A 21,611-nucleotide genomic window follows, 5' to 3' on the forward strand; every position below is an offset into this window, starting at 1 on the left:
GATATCGGTCGAGTGTGCACATGTAAAATGAAATTGTAATAATGACAGCTAACTAAGAAATTTGACTCGCGTCAACTGCTCATCAGGTGTCTTAACACTCGGTAATTTTTCCTGTGCTCAACTATTTATAAATGCCCCGATCCTCTGAGGGATTGCAAATGTTGTTACAAATCATTCTTATAGTTAAGACTGAAACAGTCTCTTGATAGGTTTGGGCAGTGACTGCAAACTTTACAAACGATTTTGAATTTGAGGCTAATTGCAATTTAGATGAACAGCATTCAACTACTGCAAGGGAAAGGAAATACATCCCGTGACTTTCAACATGCCTGCAATTACACTGGTAAATATTTCTTATTTCTTTCAATGGCATCGCGATCTCTTTCCCCTCTTCTCTCTCATCCATACAAATCAGTAAATTATCAGTATGTGCTGGAATCTGTTGGTTAACAATAATAATTATAATAATAATAATACATTTTATTTCTAAGCGCCTTTCAAAACTCAAGGACACTTTACAGTCACGGGATAAGAACTTTTTTTTAATGTTACCAATCAAGAACAAGGAAGTCATGCTGGTCCTTTACTGGTAATGCCTTTAAAAAATTACTACAATCTCACGTTTGAACTTGTTACACACGGGATGAAGCTTTGCTTCTGTCACATAAGTAAAGCCCCTTTTTCTGGGTCCTTGAGTGGAAGAAAATGATCAATAACAAATGTTATTATAAGGCCGATAAGTCCCTAGTGTGGATTAATATGACAGTCATCTCCAAATGCCTCTTTGTCATATGGAGGAAGATGATCTGCCTCCACTTGCATCACTATTGGGCCACATAAAAAAATATTACAACAGTTGACGTTATCTTAAGAAGGAGACTGCAAAATCGCAAGGGGAGGACGAGATGTCAAAATATTATCGCCAGAGATTAATCCAAGCCGCACTTTTAAACTCAATAATCCTTTGCAATTTTCATAATTTCTATTTTGGTCTTTTTGATCCCATCCTATACTTTGATCTCACCGTAATTCAAACTTCGACTGCAAAGCTCGTCAAGAAGATTTACTTCTCTATGTTTTTTAAACATAGGAAAGGAAAAAAAAGACTTTTGCGTCTTTTGGCGAAAGTTTTTTTTTGCACGAATATCTTTTTAGCTGCGAAAAGCAAAAGCTTAGGAGATGTATGTGTGTACGTGTATATATGTGTATATGTATGTGGATGGATATGTGTGTGTGTGTGTGTGTGTGTGTGTGTGTGTGTATATATATATATACACACACACACACACACACACACACACACACACACACTCATACACAGTACAAGAGTCCAGTTAAGTCCACATTTAAAGCTTGAACAAAACTTGTGACCGAAATTTTGTGTCCAAAAACACCCAGGCAACAACTGTTGGACAATGAATTCCAATAACTACAGTGGTACCACGGTTCGCGACCATAATCCGTTCCAGAACCCTGTTCGAAAACCAATTTGTTCGAACACCGAAACCATTTGTCCCATTACAAATAATGTAAATCGTTTTAATCCGTTTCAACACCCTTAATGTTTACCTTTTTAGTACAGTATTTTATACATTATTTTATGCATGAAATTGAACATTAAAATGCTGAACAACACATAAAAAGCAATGTATATCTCAGAAAATGTGAAGCAAAATGGCAAAGACACAAATAACATAAACATAAATGTAACCCAGGCTAATTGTACGTTCGTAAAGAAAATAATTATGAATAGGATTTTTTAACTTCGTGGTGGTCAGCAGAAGGCGCAGGTGGACGGAGGAAGGAAATTTATTGTTTGGAAGGAGTCCCCTTCCACTACGGATGACTCGGCTACAGGATGTTCTTTTCTCTTAAAATATCTATCCAATGACACTTGCTCTCACTCCCACAGCCACATCACTAGATTTCACAGCCTCCTTATTTTTTAATATCGTACTGATCGTAGATATAGCCACGCTGTATTCCCTAGCCAGATCAGACACTCGCATCCCTCCTTCATATTTTGTGATTATTTCTTTCTTAAATGCAATAGTTGTACACACTACTTTTCTTTTTTCACTTGGGGCAGCACTTACTTTCTTTGGAGGCATGATTAGGGGCTAAAACTCTTCGTACACCTCTATTAAACGCGAGAGCAAAACGCAGCACGTCCGCAAGCGACAACAGTTGGTCACGAAGTGAGCGATACACCCGTACGCCGCTCAGCACCCCACCCTCGCGTACGCACTCAGGCGTCGTACCGGCGTTCGAACACCGATTGTTGTTCGAACTACGAAGCAAGAATTTCTCGAATATTTTGTTCGGACTGCGATTTGTTTGAACTGTGAGTCGTTGGAAAACCGAGGTTCCACTGTATATTGAGCTTTTTTTTTTACTATAATATGTTTTTAATTCAACATATGCCCGTTTTTATTTTCGCATTTTCTGGTGATTACAAAATTGTTTTAATTGTTTTAGTGCCAGAAAATGAAATCTCTTCGAGTCTTCAAATGAGATTCCATTGATAGTACAGTTGTAAAGTTTGGGGTCACACATATTGTTCCTGCTATTGTAGTTGAGAAAAAAGAGTGCTTTTCATTCACATGTACAAAATCAAAAGCATGGTTGCTATTCATTCTGTTGTACACCTACATTAACATTCCACCACCCTAGAATGTCATTCTATTGCAAATTTAATATGGAAAAAAAATTCCAGTAAACAACTGTGGTTATGACACCTTCCCAAAGCGCTTTTTAAAAGGTCTTTGAGTCGTAGGTCACATACATGCCTATGGGTTTACCAGTTCCTCCTGAACCGAAACATAACAAGCATCCATTCAGACTTAACAAACCTTTTTTCTTTGCTCTACAACACTGAGGCAAAAATGTTGCATGGTACCCGCTACACCTTTGCTCAGAGAGTTCATATTTTTGTTCTCGAGCCATTTCCCACCTTTTACATTGTTTAAAAAAATACCAGATGGAGTGCATATCAGTGTACAGTAATTCTTTTTTTTCCTTCACAGGTACAATCGGCTTCTTTGCTTGCTTCTGGTTTGTAAATAAGATCTACAGCGTGGTCAAGGTGGACTAGTGACTAAAGGGGAGTGCGAGACGGAGCGCGTGAGAGACTGTTGTGGCTATCAAACGGATGGCCAAGTTTGAAAGGACCAGAAAGAATCACCAACAATACCCCCCCCTGAGAGCTAAGCCCGTCCTCTTTGTGTGTGTGTGCGCGTGTGAGGGTGTGTGTGCTTTGTCCTATAGTTTTTCTTTGGCGTGTTCACTCTCGACTGCTAATATTCAGAGCGGCACGATTACAGACTTAACGGGGGATTGTCGTATTCATTGTGAGAATTTTTTTCGGGGTGAAATTGAAAAACAAACAAATAAACAAACGAGCATTTTCTTGATTTATGAAGAAAATGCAAATGCCTTTTGATTTTCTATTCTTCTGCGAAATATTTTTGGGTCTCTTTTTTTGTGTTCTTGTCGTTGTTTACTGAAGTGATGGGAGAGAGAAAAAACCTGCTTGTACATACATTGTATCGACAGAACAAAGAAAAGAATGCTCATGACTTTTCTGTTGTCATTTTAGGGCTTTAAATCCAGAACTATATCAGCCTCTAGTTGAGAAGCATATAAAACACTGACATTGTTGCTGATACATGTCTTTTTTCCCTCTTTATATTTATGTTTTTGCTTTGAATTAAAGGAGAGAAGGGTCCCCTGTGTTGTAGATTTCGACGGAAGCATGTTCTAAATTGGAGGATCTTGTAATTCTATGAGTCGCGTCTGTGAATTCACCGATTAATTGTTTGTGTTTCCAACACTGTTTGCTTCAGTTGGGCGAGGGGGTCGTTGCCCAACGTGATGTTTTGAAAATATATCTAAGTAATCAAACGTCACGTTTCTTGAATGTATATGCAAACATGGATACGTGATGTATTTTCTTGTTTTCACTCTGGTTTGGAAAATGAAGGCAAATGTCATCACTCGGCTCCTTCTCTTGCTCACAAGCAATGTGCAAAATCTTAATTTGTATAGACCTTTCTCTCTCGCCAATATTAAACTGCAAACCCTGTCTTGGGTTTCGACACATAAAATGACGGACGACGTATTCTGTAGGTTCTTCACTTAAAAGGTTTAGTGTGGTACATCCATTTAGATTTTCTGGTTGACCAACTGCACAAACATGAATTGGGATGAGCATTTTTAAATTGTTGTGATGTGATTGGGGATTAATTCATAACCATGTTTTGATTTCATTTACATATACATTACACACACAACCAAAACAGATGCCAATGACAAACTATTGAATGTATTTTAATTGTTTTTGTATGTAAAAGCACATCTAACACTTAACCCGTAAATATAAATGCTTAGACATTTTCTTCTGGCGATAATACAAAACCACAAAAGTACATTGTTTTCAGTCACATAAAAAAAACAAACACTGTATGATACCGGTCGAGTGTGCACATGTAAAATGAAATTGTAATAATGACAGCTAACTAAGAAATTTGACTCGCGTCAACTGCTCATCAGGTGTCTTAACACTCGGTAATTTTTCCTGTGCTCAACTATTTATAAATGCCCCGATCCTCTGAGGGATTGCAAATGTTGTTACAAATCATTCTTATAGTTAAGACTGAAACAGTCTCTTGATAGGTTTGGGCAGTGACTGCAAACTTTACAAACGATTTTGAATTTGAGGCTAATTGCAATTTAGATGAACAGCATTCAACTACTGCAAGGGAAAGGAAATACATCCCGTGACTTTCAACATGCCTGCAATTACACTGGTAAATATTTCTTATTTCTTTCAATGGCATCGCGATCTCTTTCCCCTCTTCTCTCTCATCCATACAAATCAGTAAATTATCAGTATGTGCTGGAATCTGTTGGTTAACAATAATAATTATAATAATAATAATACATTTTATTTCTAAGCGCCTTTCAAAACTCAAGGACACTTTACAGTCACGGGATAAGAACTTTTTTTTAATGTTACCAATCAAGAACAAGGAAGTCATGCTGGTCCTTTACTGGTAATGCCTTTAAAAAATTACTACAATCTCACGTTTGAACTTGTTACACACGGGATGAAGCTTTGCTTCTGTCACATAAGTAAAGCCCCTTTTTCTGGGTCCTTGAGTGGAAGAAAATGATCAATAACAAATGTTATTATAAGGCCGATAAGTCCCTAGTGTGGATTGACATTGTCACGTTCCGGCGGCGACAGTGGCAGCTGGCGAGCAGGAACGTGTGGTATAGGCGGTGGATCGTAGAGCAGGACAGAGGCGTGGGTACCGGCAAAGGATTTATTAACATAAAGCGCGGGTCCGAAAATACGCGGACCCGGTAACAACTCGTGAAACAAACTCAAAATGACAACTGACAATGTTAGTGGGTGAGTGGCGGCAATCCACCCAACCACACTAACCAAGAAAATAAAGTGGCACACGAGGGTGCAAAACAACCTACGACGCGGTGCAAACAACAAACGCGTTCGTGGCTAAAATCATTCCTCGGGCGAAGCAAATAACGTACTGGTAACAAGTTCCACGTACTAGCTTGGCGTAAGGCGAAGTATCTTCCGACGCTGGGTGGATGCCAGCGTCGGGTTTAAATGTCCACAGTTAATGAGGAGGGAATTGACAGCAGCTGGCGAGCGGCGGGAACGGAGGCCCCGCCCCGCTGTCAACTGGCTCATGACAGTACCCCCCCCTCAACGGACGCCTCCTGGCGGCCCACCTGGTTTCGACGGGTGAGCCTCGTGGAAGTCCCTCAGGAGCGACGGGTCCAGAATCCAGGTTCGCGGAACCCATTGACGGTCCTCCGGTCCGTACCCCTCCCAGTCGACCAGGTACTGGATGCCCTTTCCCCTGCGGCGTGAATCCAGGATCTCCCGCACTGCGTATGCCGGTCCTCCGTCCACCATCCGCGGGGGGGGGGGGGGGGGGTTGGGCAAGAGGGGGGGCCAAGGGGCTGGACTCCACCGGTTTGATGAGAGATACATGGAAAACCGGGTGGATCTTCATGGAGGCGGGCAGCCGAAGTCGGACCGCGACCGGGTTAATGATGGCCTCCACAGTGAAGGGGCCCGCGAAACGCGGACCCAATTTGGGGGTTGTCCCGGCCAGCCGTAGGTCCCTTGTGGACAACCAGACCTTCTGGCCCACCTGGTAGGCTGGCGCGGAACGGCGACGGCGATCCGCGACCCTCTGGTTCCGGACTGCCGTGCGTGATAGGGCTGCCCTGGTCTCCCTCCATACCCGATGGGCCCGCCGAAGATGGTGTTGTATCGACGGGACCTCCACCTCCCCTTCCTGTGTGGGAAAGAGCGGCGGCTGGTAGCCATAAGCCGACATAAACAGTGACCGACCTGTGGCTGAGGAGACCAGGGTGTTGTGGGCATATTCCACCCACGGGAGATGGATGGACCAGGCCGAGGGACGATGAAGGCATACGCAGCGCAGGGCCGCCTCCAGGTCCTGGTTCTTCCGCTCGGTCTGGCCGTTGGACTGTGGATGGTAACCGGAGGACAGGCTGGCCGACGCCCCCATGGACCTGCAGAAACGCTTCCAGACCCGGGATACGAACTGGGGCCCTCGGTCCGACACGATGTCAGTGGGGATCCCGTGGAGACGGACGACGTGTTTGACCAATAGTGTCGCCGTCTCAATGGCGGACGGCAACTTGGTCAACGGCACGAAGTGTGCCGACTTAGAAAACCGGTCCACTATCGTGAGAATGACCGTCTTACCACGGGATGGGGGGAGGCCGGTGATGAAATCCACTGATATGTGGGACCAAGGGCGCGGGGGGACAGGTAGGGGGCGGAGCAGTCCTGCCGGAGGCTGATGGGAGACCTTGCCACAGGCGCACTCCGGGCAGGCCTTAACAAAGTCCGCCACGTCGTCGCGGAGCCGCGGCCACCAGAATCGCTGGGAGACGAGGTGCTCGGTGCGGCTCACCCCTGGGTGACACGCCACCTTGGATGCGTGCCCCCACTGGAGCACCTCCGAGCGCAGCGACTGGGGAACGAACAGTCTGCCTGTGGGACACTTCTCGGGAGTCGGGGTACCTTTTAATGATTCCATGACCCTCCGTTCGACCTCCCACTGGAGCGCCCCCATGATCTGGCGGCCGGGCAGGATGGGTTCCGCAAGGTCTTCCTTGTCTGCTGGCTCGTGGATCCGCGAGAGGGCGTCGGGCTTGGTGTTCTTTGTTCCTGGACAGTAGGTTAGGGTGAAGGAGAAGCGTGTTAAGAACAGCGCCCACCGTGCCTGGCGTGCGTTCAGCCTCTTGGCGGCCCGGATGACCGCCAAGTTCTTATGGTCCGTAAGCACGGTGAACGGCTCCTTCGCCCCTTCGAGCCAGTGCCTCCACTCCTGAAGAGCCAATACGACGGCGAGCAGCTCCCGGTTGCCCACGTCGTAGTTGGCTTCGGCGGAGCTGAGGCGGCGGGAGAAGAAGGCGCAGGGGTGGAGCTGCTGGTCGACTGAGGAGCGTTGGGAGAGTACTGCCCCAACACCTGAGTCCGAGGCGTCTACCTCCACAATGAACGCGCCGTTGGGGTCTGGATGGCGGAGAACTGGGGGGTGAGAGAAAGCCTCTCTCAGCAGCCGGAACGCGGCGTCCGCTTCTCTCGTCCACCTGAACGGGGTCTTAGTGGAGGTGAGTTGGGTGAGAGGGAGGGCTTTCCGGCTGTAGTCCCGGATGAAGCGGCGGTAGAAGTTGGCGAACCCCAGGAAGCGTTGTAACTGCTTGCGAGAGGTAGGTGTGGGCCATTCTACTACCGCTTCGGTCTTGGCTGGGTCAGCCCGGATCTGCCCCCGCTCCACGATGAAGCCCAGGAAGGATAAGGAGGAGGTGTGGAATTCACATTTCTCGGCCTTGACGTATAGTCGATTCTGCAGCAGCCGCTGCAGAACTAGCCGGACGTGCTGGCGATGTGCCTCAAGGGACTCTGAAAAAATTAAAATGTCGTCCAAATACACAAAACAGAAAATATTCAGAAAATCCCTCAAGACATCATTAATGAGGTTCTGGAACACAGCGGGTGCATTGGTGAGACCAAACGGCATCACCAAGTACTCGAAGTGTCCCAGAGGTGTCTTAAATGCGGTCTTCCATTCATCCCCCTCTTTGACCCGAACAAGATGATAAGCGCTCCGGAGGTCCAGTCTAGTGAAGATGGTCGCGGCCTGGAGGGACGCGAAGGCGGAGTCAATCAGTGGGAGCGGGTATTTGTTCTTTATAGTTATTTCGTTGAGTCCCCGATAGTCCACGCACGGACGCAACGATTTATCCTTTTTAGTGATAAAAAAGAACCCCGCTCCCAGAGGTGACCGTGATGGCCGAATGAGCCCGGCCGCGAGCGAAGAGTCAATGTAGTCCCGGAGAGCCTGTTGTTCGGGTTGGGAAACGTTGTACAGACGAGAACTGGGAAACGGAGCGTTGGGCTGAATGTCAATGGCGCAATCATAGGGACGGTGCGGTGGTAACGACAGGGCGCGGTCCTTGCTGAACGCCTGTCGTAAGTCGTGGTAACAGGGCGGCACCCCCTCTAGGCTAATCTCCTCCCTAGGGTAGCTGTGAGATGGTGCCGGCCCACCCGCGGCCGACCGGAGGCAGTGAGCGTAGCAGAGGGGGCTCCACCCCTGAATGGTAGGTCCGTCCCACGAAATGGCCGGATTGTGGGTCCCCAGCCAAGGTAACCCGAGCACGATGGGAACCGAGCGTGAACGCATCACGAAAAACCGCCGGTTTTCCACGTGATTGCCCGAGAGTACGAGTCGAAGCGGCACGGTTTCTTGCGTAACCTCGGCGAGTAACCGACCGTCGAGATCGAGTATGCTCCGACTCGCCCCCAGCTGAACAACCCGACACCCCAACGCCGACACGACGCGCGGGTCTATAAAACAGCCGTCGGCCCCCGAGTCCACTAAGGCCCGAACGGACATTGTCCTGGTGGGACCGTGTATAACGGCATCCAGCTCCAGTCTCCGCGACGTGAACCCCCCGCGGACCTTAAGGGAACCCGTTGCTTGTGTGGACGGGGTAACTTATAGTCACTGGGGGTCTTTCCGGGAAGCCCCCAACTGGGACAGTCCGGGGCTAGATGACCCAACTTGCCGCAGAGCTGGCATGCCGGGCCGGTGTTGCGTCGCTCCGGCGCCCGCTCAACGGCCCTTTCGACCCCCATCTCCATCGGCTCCACGGCCGCGTGCCCCCCACGCGGAAAGGTCCGGGCACCCCCTCGGGTCCCTGCTGGCGGCTCGAGTTTTGCCTGGGCAGCCCGCTCCCGGGCCCTGTCTCGCATCCGGTTGTCCAGCTGCAGCGTGAGGGAGATCAGCTCGCGAAGGCTGGAGCACTCGTCGCGGGTAGCCAGCTCGTCTTTCAACGCCGCGCTGAGCCCGCGCCGAAACATCCCTCGCAGCGCACGGTCGTCGTACCCGCTGGCGGCAGCCAGGACGCGGAAGGCGACGGAATACTCCGCCGCCGATCGGCTACCCTGCTGGCAGATCCACAGCTGGGACTCCGCTGCCTGCCCACTCACCGGGAGATGGAAAACCTGCCGTAACTCGGCGACGAAGTCCGGGAAGGAGGCTCGGAGCTCCGGCCGAGATTCCCAGACGGCCAACGCCCAAGCGGCTGCGGGTCCGGCAAGCAAGCTGGTGACGTAAGCCACTTTGGCCGCGTCCGTGGTGTATACGGAGGGTTGCTGGTCGAAAACTATGGAGCACTGCAGCAGGAATTGCGCGCAGCGCCCGGGCTCCCCTCCGTAACGGGTGGGATGTGGGATGTTGGGTTCGCGGCTCAAAGTCTGGGGAGGGACGGCCCCCGCGACGAAGGCGCCGCTGGCCTCAAGTCTATCTACCCGTTGGGCTAACCGGGTGATGTCGCGGCGGATCTCCGCGATGGCGGGCACCACTTGGCCGAGCTGCTCCGCCTGCTGAGCGAGGACGGAGAAGATTCGGTTACTGTCCGCAGGATCCATGTTGGTCGGAAGATTCTGTCACGTTCCGGCGGCGACAGTGGCAGCTGGCGAGCAGGAACGTGTGGTATAGGCGGTGGATCGTAGAGCAGGACAGAGGCGTGGGTACCGGCAAAGGATTTATTAACATAAAGCGCGGGTCCGAAAATACGCGGACCCGGTAACAACTCGTGAAACAAACTCAAAATGACAACTGACAATGTTAGTGGGTGAGTGGCGGCAATCCACCCAACCACACTAACCAAGAAAATAAAGTGGCACACGAGGGTGCAAAACAACCTACGACGCGGTGCAAACAACAAACGCGTTCGTGGCTAAAATCATTCCTCGGGCGAAGCAAATAACGTACTGGTAACAAGTTCCACGTACTAGCTTGGCGTAAGGCGAAGTATCTTCCGACGCTGGGTGGATGCCAGCGTCGGGTTTAAATGTCCACAGTTAATGAGGAGGGAATTGACAGCAGCTGGCGAGCGGCGGGAACGGAGGCCCCGCCCCGCTGTCAACTGGCTCATGACAGACATGTGCAATGAATGACTCTACGTTTGTATAAAGGTGCCCTGAAACAATTATGTGTTGCAATGAAGTAGAAATCTTGACTGGCTCAACCAGATTTATTCCAAACATGAGCTCTAGTACATCTAGGACCTCAATCTGGAAAACACACCCTGAGACGACTGGGTGGAGGCAAAGCTTGGTTTTGCTAAAATATTAACAATGACGGATCGACGAGCAGGATGTCTGTTGAGATTTAAAAAACATCCAATATCATTTACCAAACAATGGCAGACGTTTACATTTAGCCTAGGCCACAATAAGTCTAAAACGGTGAACTATGTCTACGCACATACCAAATTGTTCACATTTTATTCAATTTTGACAATGAAGTTCCATATCTTATAAGAAATTCTTCCATTTTACATCACATTTGTGGAGTCTTGCTGTTGCCTTATATACATTATCATTAGCGATTGTTAATACGTAATTATTCGCAGGACGTGATCGTTCTGGATAACCTTTCAAAAACAAAAGATACTTTTTTCTGACTTTAATCAGAAAATTGGGACGGTCGTCCATTTCAGTTTTTTAAAGTTCCAGGTCCTGTACTACCCCAAGCAAATGATAAAACACCATGGTGTCTATATTTGTTCACCACCAAAAAGTAAAGGCTGACAAATTATGCTATCCTAAATGATGGATAAAAATCCAAAACAATAACCTGCAAATGTTAGTTCAAATTAACTCACAAAAAAATTTAGGGGTATTTTGGTGCACCATAACCTTTGTTAAAAGTATACAGTAATTCTGCCCCTCCATCATGGTGCAATGTTCCAGACCTCTCCACAATATGAAAATATCCCATTTAGATAAACCCTGGGCTTGTTTTCATAGTATTTATACACCTTCAAAATAATAATCACATTTTAAAACAAATTATATTAAGGGAGAAAGCAAGCGCAATTATTAAAAAAAATACAGTATTGCATGGTGTAAGCAAAACAATCCCTCTGATTTTACAATAATTCAAATCTTTTGTTCCAAACAAACAAATTTGTTTCACACTTTACATCAATGATCAAGCGCGAAAATGTACATTATAAAATAAACTTACTACAGTCACTTTCTGTAGGCATAAAAACAAGTATTTCCATGGATTACATTCAATAATTTTCAACCAAAACTAGCCAGTGCCGAAATACTTTAAATCTTCATCTGTCACATTTACATTTCCAATTACAGTGGGGCCTCGGTTTACGAACACCTTGCCCTACGAATGTTTCGGTTTACGAACGTTAAATTTATGAAAATTAAACCTTGGCATACGCACTACTTTTCGGGATACACATATCGCGCCACTCCATCATGGCTGGCGGAGTAATCTTCGGCGGAAGAACACCAAAGCACACGACCGAACAGCGCCCCAGTCGGCCTACCTTTCCACACCCCCTTTCTCTTGAGTGCACACATCGATCGTCTTCAATGATTTATAACAGATAGTTTTGCTGTTATGGGACAGAAAAAGACCCCACTACAGGCTCGTGTTCAGCCGAAGACGACACAAAACAAAATTACAGTCGAGGAGGAGAAGGAGATCATTGAGAAACACGAACAAGGTGTGCGTTTGTCTGATTTGACAGCCCTGTACCAATATGTTAAGTTGCGTGTGTTGCTAAAGGTGTTTCCGTGCTGTCAAAGCAACGGTCTGGGGCAATAGAAGAGGTTGAAAAACGTCTGTTAATTTGCATTAACGAAAAGAATCTAGCCGGCGACAGCGTGAATAAAGCACTTATATCCGAGAAAGCACGGCAAATTCACTCTGATATTGTCATGCGGCAACCTGGAAGTTCGCAGTTTATTGGCCGTTTATTCAGGGATTATTCCTCGAAATGGTGAAAGAAGAAAGCTACGTTCCTCAGCAAGTATTTAATGCAGATGAGACCGGCCTTTTTTGGAAAAACATGCCTAACCAGACTTTCATAACACAGGAAGAGAAGTCTGAACCCCATTCCATCAAGCCATCAACGACCATCACAAAGGTAAATAAAACGACTTTATTATACAGTGCAGTGTATTTCTTTCATTATAATACAATACCACATTTATTATACATAGAATAAGGTATATTGTGACATGTAAATTTCTCCACTGTGAGACTAATAAAGGCAAATCCAATCCTATCCAATTGAAGCTTCAAGGGTTATTTAGTTGAAAATTATATTTTATGGAAACCTGGGAGCTGATTATTCTCATTTTAATGGTTTTCGATGGGAAATTAATTTTTGAGATACACACTTTTCGCCTTACACACTCTGTCTGGGAACCAATTAAGTGCGTAAGCCTAGGTCCCGCTGCAAATAAATGTACCGCCATCTAGTGGGTGACAATGGACTTACACTCAAATATAAAGTCATGAACTGTAGAAAATAAAAATTAGTCAGACTGCAAACTTCGAAACGGCAAAGGAGAGGTATTAAGTATCATCCATTTGATGTTTCAGCGTAAAATTTCGCGCGGAAGCCAAATATCCAAAACTATTTGGCAGTAGTGTACAGTTTGATGTATCCATCCAAAATGTCATGCCTTTATGTACTCTGCTTGCCATTGACTGTGGGCTCCCGGTCAGAGCTGACGCTGGTCATGGTCTCCTTATGGCTGTCCCTTGACCTCCTTTCAAAAGTGGGTGAAGACGACGTGGTGCACTCCTCCCAAGTCTGCAATGGAAAGACCCTGGCGGCCAGGCTTGGAAAGTGAGAGTGCGCCCCGCTTCGGCCCTCCGCTGCCGTCATAAGGCAGGTCTCGGCTGCCAAACTCTGTCCCTGCTTGCAGAATATTCCACAGAACAACGCGAGGAATTCCTTCCTCACACTGCGGTGCATGTAGCCGTAGATGTATGGGTGCAAGCAGCACTGCAGGAAGAAGAGCACCAAAGCCAAAGAGGACAGCCAGGCCGGTACATCTGCTGTGGCGCTCATGGATATGGTGTTGAGTACGCTGTAGGGTCCCATGCTGAGGATGTAAGATGCCATGATCACAAAGACAACACGCGCCGCCTTGCAGTGGTAATGGAAGCGTCGGTGCCTCACACGGATGGGGTAGCCATTGGATGCTGAGGGTCCATCCGGTGAACTGGCTTGTTGGGGTGGTGTGCTGATCTGTCCTGGAAAGTCTGGAGGGCAGGGATGGGGGTAAGATCTGGTCTGGATAGGGTGCACCAGGGCGTTCTGTCTCCTGGCCGCACGGAATACCATCCAATAGCACCCAAGCATGACCAGAACCGGGAGCCAGAAGGAGAACGTGGCTACTGCAATTGAGTATGACAGGCTGTAGGACCACACCACCGAGCACATCTTGTGATGGCGGTTGAAGTCAATGGTGCCCCAGCCATACAGAGGTGGCGTGCTCTGGAGGATGCTGAGCACCCAAGTGCAGATGATCAAGTTTGTGCCCAAATGAGGAGTCATCCGGGTGGGGTAGGACAACGGGTGGATGATAGCAAGGTAGCGGTCCACCGACACAACAATGATGGTGTTGACCCCAGCAAACGCAAAGAGATGCATGAGCACCACCAAAGCCTGGCACAGTCTAGCATCCAGTGGCCAAACCCCTGGCACGGTGGCGGCGATGGCAAAGGGCATGACTAACACTGTCTGGAGAAGATCAGCCAACAAGAGATTGAGGACAAAACGGTTGGCCACGTGCAGAAGCTGAGGCTTTCTATGGAAAACCAGCAGCACCACGACATTCCCAAACAAGGAGACGCACACGATTACGGATATGAGCGTGATCTTGAGAATGCTGTTAGTGGCTGAGTCCCACACCGGATCTCCACCGAGAAAGTCCCAGAGAGCGTCGGTTACATTTTGACCGACGGCGGGTGGCTGAGTGCTTGGCATAATTGTCGTCACCATGCCTACCAGTGGCGTCCTGTTTGGCCCCGTTAGTTCATCGTGAGTAACACGGAAGACATTTTTAATTCGATGCTACCAGAGAAGGTTTACGGATTCGAACCGTTTTGGGTTCTGAGTTTGCATTTTGTCCGCTCAACTTCCTCTCACAGGCCAAAAACATGTTAGATTTCCCGATGGCTGTTGGTTTACATGACAATCGTCCTGAAAATGGCAACATGCAAAATCGATTGCTGGCATCGCTACGGTGCAAACGGTGCAAGGAAATGTTAACATGCGATTAGGCGAAACACGTCCCAGACAAAAGTATAACAGATAATTGTTGCAGTATTGCTGCTTCTCACCACATTTCTGAAAAGTAACATCAAAGTACATATTCCATTGAAGGTTAGATAGGTCACCTCACCAACTCCAGGCTCGGCATTCATAATTCAGCATTTTCATTTTTTTGACGGGGGGTTGTGAACAGAATAGTTCTGTCAATGTATGTCCACAAAGTTTTTTTTACATGATTGTTGCCATTGAAACTAAAATCGGTGTGAATTCGGGTCCAGTTTGCTGCTATTCTTGCCAGTCACTGAGAACTGACAAATCTTGGGTGATCTCAAAGTCAGCAAAAAATAGCTTTGACCTATTAATAATAAATATTTTTTAAAATGATGTTTGATTATCAGCTGAAGTAGAGCCACTGGACATGTGATTAATCCATGGTGGAGGATGGAGGTCCAAGTGCAAAGTCTTGTAGCAAATGTTAACAAAATACATTTTCACTCAGTCCATTATGTGTGAAATCGCTGGTCTTCACTCCTGTGATTGACAAAAAATGAGTCCAATGTGTTCCATCCTCATCTCACCTAAAATTCAGCAGGAACCAGCGTCATATAAAATGATGTCTGAATATTGGATGTAAAGAGTCCGTCGTGAAGCATCCAAATGCAAGAGGCCTCTTGTAGCTCACATCTCCACCCGTAATATTCAAACTTTTTTCATCTAGATATGAAACCACGTGTTTTGACTTAATCCCTAAAACTGCCCTTGGGTGTGAATGTCTGGTCGTTCCTCCAGTGATTGTTAGAAAGCCAAATCAGTCCAGGGTGATCCTGCCTCTTTCTCTCCCCAAGTCAGCAGGAACAACAGAATATCAGTTGATTGAATATCAGTTTAGTAATCAACAACGATTGGATGTGACAAGCGGTCCGTGTTGCTTCAGCCAGATGCAAACGGCCTTCTTGTAGCTCACATCTGCAGCAGCACACACGCAGACGTCGACAATGGACGCTCCGCCATACGCATACACACACACAGCGGCGACCATCGGTGATCTGGCTTGCAAAAAAACCCACCGTCTTTATCACATCAAATATGACATGAGAGCAGTCGGTTCCGGCGGGGTGGCTCGGTTCTCGTCATTCCGCCCACCCTCCCCCGTCTCTACTCCCAAACCTCCCTCGTCTCCATTTCGGAGCTCCGGTCGATGGCAGCGAGCAGATGCCGCGCGTCTTCACCGCTGCGGGGGGTCTCTCATCCAGACGAGCACATCCTTCCTCTTTCGGATTTCCAGCCTCATCAAATATTTAGGATCGGATCCGCTTTGCCGACTTAACGGTCCGCTCGTGTCGCCGAGGTGTCACACACATCCACAAGCGAGGATACCTGCATGCGTGATACGAGTACCGGCTGGAAATTTGTCACTAGCCCCCTCCTCATCATCCAACATCCAACCCCTCCCTTTTGTATGTCCTAGCACGATTTGAACTTATGTCTAACACTTCGGGTTGTAAACGCCATCCATTTTTTAAAATAGTTTAATATGTTCTTTGTTATACACACTATTAACACAAAAGCAATATTTGTAAGGGTAATTCGAGTACCGGAACTAATAATTCCAAATAGTTGGCTTTGCAAAATATAAAACCATACATATTTTTAAATTTTAGATGTCCTGACAGTATAAATGTAAGTCGTGGAGGTGATTAAGTCGGACAAGTGATTCCAGTTATTTAAAGTACAAAATAACCCTTGAGCACCCCCTAAAGGCATTATACTCTTAATTGTCCATCCGTACTTCAACTTGCATCCCCCCTTTCATTACAGTGAGACCTCAACTTACGAACTTAATTGGTTCCCAGACAGAGTGTGTAAGGCGAAAAGTAGGAAACCATTAAAATGGGAATAGTCCGTTCCCGGGTTTCCATAAAATATACTTTTCAACTAAATAAGCCTTAAAACTACACACAACATACCTTATTCTATGTATAATAAAGGTGCTATTTTATTGTAATGAAAGAAATAAACTGCATTGTATCATAAAGTCACTTTATTTGCATTTGTGATGGTCATTGATGGCTTGATGGAATGGCGTTGGAGGTCGAAGGTCAAACAGAATTGGTGTTTGGAAAGAGAGGCACATTACATGAGGACTGTAATTAAAGAAATAAACTGTGCTGTAAAATAAAGTTTTGTTTACCTTTTTGATGGTCGTTGATGGCTTATGGAAGGAGAGTCACCTTCCATAAGGACTGTTGGTAACTTAACCTCTGGTGCTGTTCGGTCGTGTGCTCCCGCCGAAGATCACTCCGCCAGCCGTGGTGGGTGTGTATTATGAAAATAGTGCTTATTATAACGTTTAATTTTCAGAAATTTGAAGTTTGTAAGATGAAAAGTTTGTAAGATAAGGTGTTTGTAAGTTTTTCTTTTTTATTGTACAGCTAATTTTGTTCTTGAGGAGTTAGCAAAGCAGATAAAACAGCATATTTTTGGAGCCTTAATGTTTATGTTAGCAAGTCTATTACTGTAATTACATTATCATTTTATTCATAATAAAAATGTTTGATGCCCAAATTATCCCTCAAGTCTCGAATTTTGTATGTCTTTGTTTGGATCATGTTTTTTTATGTTAAATGTTGTGTGAAGTGCTCACTTCCAGCTGTAGCTGTTGTGAAAGCATTATATCAACATGTAATGTATTGTATAAACTAAACAGCCTCATTAAAACATCCCCCTCATTTTCCACTGAATGATTCAATCAGTTGTTTATGAGCTCTTTATTTAAAATTGCATGACTGGCCGTCAGGGGCAACCCGAGTTGAATAGCACTCCAATTTTTATTTGGTGCAGGGGTGCAAGAACCTACAATACTATATATATTAATTTGTGTAGTGCTTTAACAACATCTCCAGTGACGTGCGGTGAGGTTCATGGCTGGTGAGGCACTGACGTCATCAATGACGTCACCGCTCGTCTCTACTTAGTATTTGAACGGTAAATTCAGCGATTTTGAAAAAAATCCTAAAACGGTGAAGTTAGATGGACAAGAACTTTAAAGTACAAATCACTAAATACATCTAACTGTTTAATTTATTTTTTCATTTGATACTTCCATGACAGCTTTCCATGATGACAGGTGAGGCACTGCCTCACCTGCCTCCACTGACTGCACGTCACTGTCTGAAGCTGTAACAAAGCGCTTAACATGGACAACTATCATATACAGGAAATAAAGCAATCGCAAAGATAGTACAAAGCACCAGGGAGTACAACTATGATGACTTCTGCATCATGCTGAGTCATATATTTTAAGATCAACAGTTTGCATCTGTTATTGATTGTTGTATTAAATTGCACCCCTTTACCCCGTACACTATAGTAATTAAGCTTTTTGAGGAAGAATGGATGGGTATTCAGTCAGTTACCCTTCCGTAATAGGCCTCAAAGGTGACCATCTGACGCGGTTCGCCAAATACATCAGTAGGCGAGCCCTTCTCCATTCGATTGACATACTCAATGCGTTTAACACCCTCTTAAAACAAACAACATAAAAAAGTGCTCATCACATTTTCTTTCTGAGTAATATTTGCAAATGATCATTATCAAATAAAATAAAAAAAAAACAAAAAAAATGGGTTTGATCTGACCTACTGCGCAATTTCGAAACCACGGCAGAATCCAAGAGCAAGCTCACAAGTGCTCATAGAGTGCAGTATATCAATTACATTTGTTCAATGGGAATGGCGGCCCTGATGTCCAGTGGTTAGCGTGTCGACCTCACAGTGACTGAGTTACATTCCAGCTCCTGTGTGGAGTTTGCATGTTCTCCCCGGGCCAGCATGGGTTTTCTCTGGGTTCTCCAAAAACACGCATGGCATGCTAATTGAACACTCTAAATGTCCCTCTGTGTGATTGTGAGTGTGGATGGATTTTCGTCTGTGCATGCCCTATGATTGGCACACAAATTTATAGGGTCTCACCTGCCTTCCGCCCGAAGATGGCTTTGGCTTCCTTTGCGGGCTTATTCCCTAGTGCGAATAAGCGGATCGTAAAATAGATTAGCGTATGTATGTTTGATGGCGTTGTTTGGTCAATGAATTGCAGAGAATCAGTATCATGACAAACCCCAAAGGTAAGCAGAGCTGCAATGTTAATACAACTTAGCATTGGTTAGTATCAAACTAGTTGACCTGGGTGTGGGTGGTGCTGTTTACAGGACCTGCAAAATAAACAGATCAAGTGCAGAAATGAGTTTGTTTGGTGGTAAAGTACATTTATGGGGGCATAAAAGTCAAATTATGGGTTTCATTTCGTGTGAGCTCACTTGTTCTCTTATTTATTTGTTGTGTGTAGGATTTGGAGAACATGACCACATTCAATCTAATCCCTGCCAAGATGTTTTATATATTTTTTTCTTAAAGATCTCTGATGCATTATATATATATATATATGCACAGTTAAGCTATTCCAGTTGATTGTCCAATAACTTTGCAGGAAAAAAACTCACTGCGTCATTTGGTTTTTACAAGACGAGACTTGCATTTGTAGTGTCAGGATGTTAGATATTCACTTTTGCTCTATCTTGCACAACAATTTAAGTGGCTTTGAAGCACAATGCATCCCTTGAATTTTTTTTAATGTTACACCAGGCATACTAACAAATCAAACACTTTATATGCTGTCATACAAGCGCAAAACAAAAAAAATGTGTTCGTTTGTATTAAGACGTGCTTCATCCATAATTTAGAAATGTAATTGGCATGTTGTGCCATCCACTAATCAACGCTTTGTAACGAGCTGTTTTATTTCAAGTCCATCAGAAAGGTCTTTTCATGTGATGAATTCGGATTGCAAATGACGAGTACAAAGGAGCCAGTGCTGCCCTTTATTATGTGCACGAGTAGTCGGCTTCAAAGGGACTCGACACAGAAACGCTCTAATTTAACACCCCCTAAAAAGGAGTCTCCATAATTTCCTGCCACTCACTGACACCTATTGGTCAACACAATGAAACACAGGACAGAAGAACAGCCTTTTCAGTGAGTCTGAACTTGTCCACAAAAGCATACGTTTCATTTAAATCAAATGCATTATTTGTTACATTATGTCTTGTATGTACATAAACTGTGGATTTTCCAAACTAATGCCCAAATGTTCACGAAAATCAACATGTAGAAAGGGGTGGAAAGGCATGAATGCACCTTTTTGCTCGGGCAGCAAGCATGTCTATCAGACGATATAATTCTTCAGTCACGTAGCATCCTTTCACATTTTGGACAACACCCCGTTAGTTAACTGCGAAAAATACATCACACAACAGAAAGAATTGCGACAATTTTATAAATGACATATACTTGAGCTAATACTAATGTTCATGAATCATCGCAATGACGTGCTACTGCTCAGTTAGCATCAACCTACGGAAGTGATATTCGGAATACTCACACGCAAACGCTGTCGGAACGCATCCACACAAGTAACAACACTTAAAGGTACAGTATATATTCTTCCGAATATTCGAAAAACGAGGTGCATTTAGAGAGGTTCTGGGGGCATTTTTCTTCTTCTACTCTTGTCTCATTGTATGTATGCCACGCATGTCGAACAACACACTGTCCCCCCAGAGGCCAATTTGCGCACATCAGGAAGAAGTATGTACAGTACTGTATACTCACACATATATGTTTAAAATTGCAATGATCGTAAATTGTTATTGGACTTTTCCTGTATTTTAACTTCTGGTTGTTTTCAAATTGTAGTTCATATTTCAACGATTAATCCAAAGAATGATTGTGAGGCTCTGGTGCTACTTTGGTGTCAGTAGTTAACTAAATACAACATGTATCACATTTTGAAGTCAACTATTAACCGTTTAATGATCACAATTTCAATATAAATCAAAGTCATCCTGATTATAATTTATTTCCAAAATCACCGAGCACTTGTACACTTCATCTCACACTAATGTGCACAGTGGTTTGCAATGACTGGCTAACGGAATGGTGGGAAAAGAAATGAACTTGACCTGAAGCTGACCTGAACACAGAACCCTGTTCCTTCTGGTTGATAGCCTCCTGTCTCAGAGTGAGAAATGGGTCAAACTAGTGGTCACACAAACAATTGCACACACATACGCATATGTGATGGTGGTGCATGCAGCAAATCTTTGTAAACAAACATATTGAGAGCGAGCTTTACCCTTTCATTTCAGAGCACAATACCAGTTGTCTGCCGACCCCAAGCAGTTTTAAAGTAATCACTTGTGTTTTCTTCCCAGAAAGGTGATTACTCCCCTCACACTTGACCACCGTTGTCGCTGGCCGTGCACTCTTGCTCTTCAAACTGACAAAGGAGGTGAGAGAAAAGTGCTGTCAAGAATTTAAAAGTGCTTTTTTAAACAAGCTTCTTTTGGGAGATTAACTTGGAATGAGGGCTACCTGCCTCTGACTGACACATTCCCTCTCTGCATTCACAGTGAAAGGACCACAAAGAGGAGGCACAGCTGCATGAAAGCGAATGGTGAATGGCGATACTCATGATAAAAGACAACAACCCTCAAGCGTAAGGAAATAGTGTTGTTTTTTTTCCTTTAATGTGAGGCTTCCATTCACTGCCAAGGTCATTCCTTCTTTATTGAGCAGACACTCCAGCCCCCAAGGCCTCAATCTAATTATTTTAGGACATAGGTGGCATGTTATGCTGCCAATAACGGACCACTACTTTAATTCAGTTATTCAATTTAGCTGCTTCTGCTCTCCTTCCTTTCCTTTTTTTTGCCATCGAATACAATATATTGTTTTTGTTCTTTCTGTCACGACCAGTTGCTGGCAAATATATACGGACAAAGATATGTTATCTGACTGACATTAATGAATAAATTCCTCAACAATCAAGTAAAAATAAATCCCCTCGGCACATCTATAGAGTTCTCA

General features: G+C 45.2%; 1 protein-coding gene and 1 long non-coding RNA gene across 2 annotated transcripts; both read right to left on the minus strand.

Moving 5' to 3' along the window:
* Positions 1-10,522: 10,522 nt before the first annotated feature.
* gpr101 (G protein-coupled receptor 101) lies at positions 10,523-16,525 on the minus strand. The gene has a single exon (XM_088989773.1). The coding sequence runs from the start codon at positions 14,413-14,415 to the stop codon at positions 13,090-13,092; it is 1,326 nt and encodes a 441-aa protein (XP_088845899.1). The 5' UTR covers positions 14,416-16,525; the 3' UTR covers positions 10,523-13,089.
* A 208-nt stretch (positions 16,526-16,733) lies between these two features.
* Positions 16,734-20,279, minus strand: LOC148901771 (uncharacterized). Its single transcript, XR_016117917.1, has 3 exons — positions 20,125-20,279; positions 19,881-19,974; positions 16,734-18,898 (listed from the first exon to the last, which is right to left on the minus strand). It is a non-coding gene; the product is annotated as an uncharacterized LOC148901771 (long non-coding RNA).
* Positions 20,280-21,611: the final 1,332 nt, after the last annotated feature.

The sequence above is a fragment of the Hippocampus bargibanti genome, linkage group LG02, assembly GCF_051943395.1.
Source record: "Hippocampus bargibanti isolate YZ-2025 linkage group LG02, ASM5194339v1, whole genome shotgun sequence".
NCBI lineage: Eukaryota > Metazoa > Chordata > Actinopteri > Syngnathiformes > Syngnathidae > Hippocampus > Hippocampus bargibanti.

Coding starts and splice junctions, on each gene's coding strand:
- gpr101 (XM_088989773.1), bottom strand. CDS start 14,415: ATGGTGACGACAATTATGCCAAGCACTCAGCCACCCGCCGTCGGTCAA.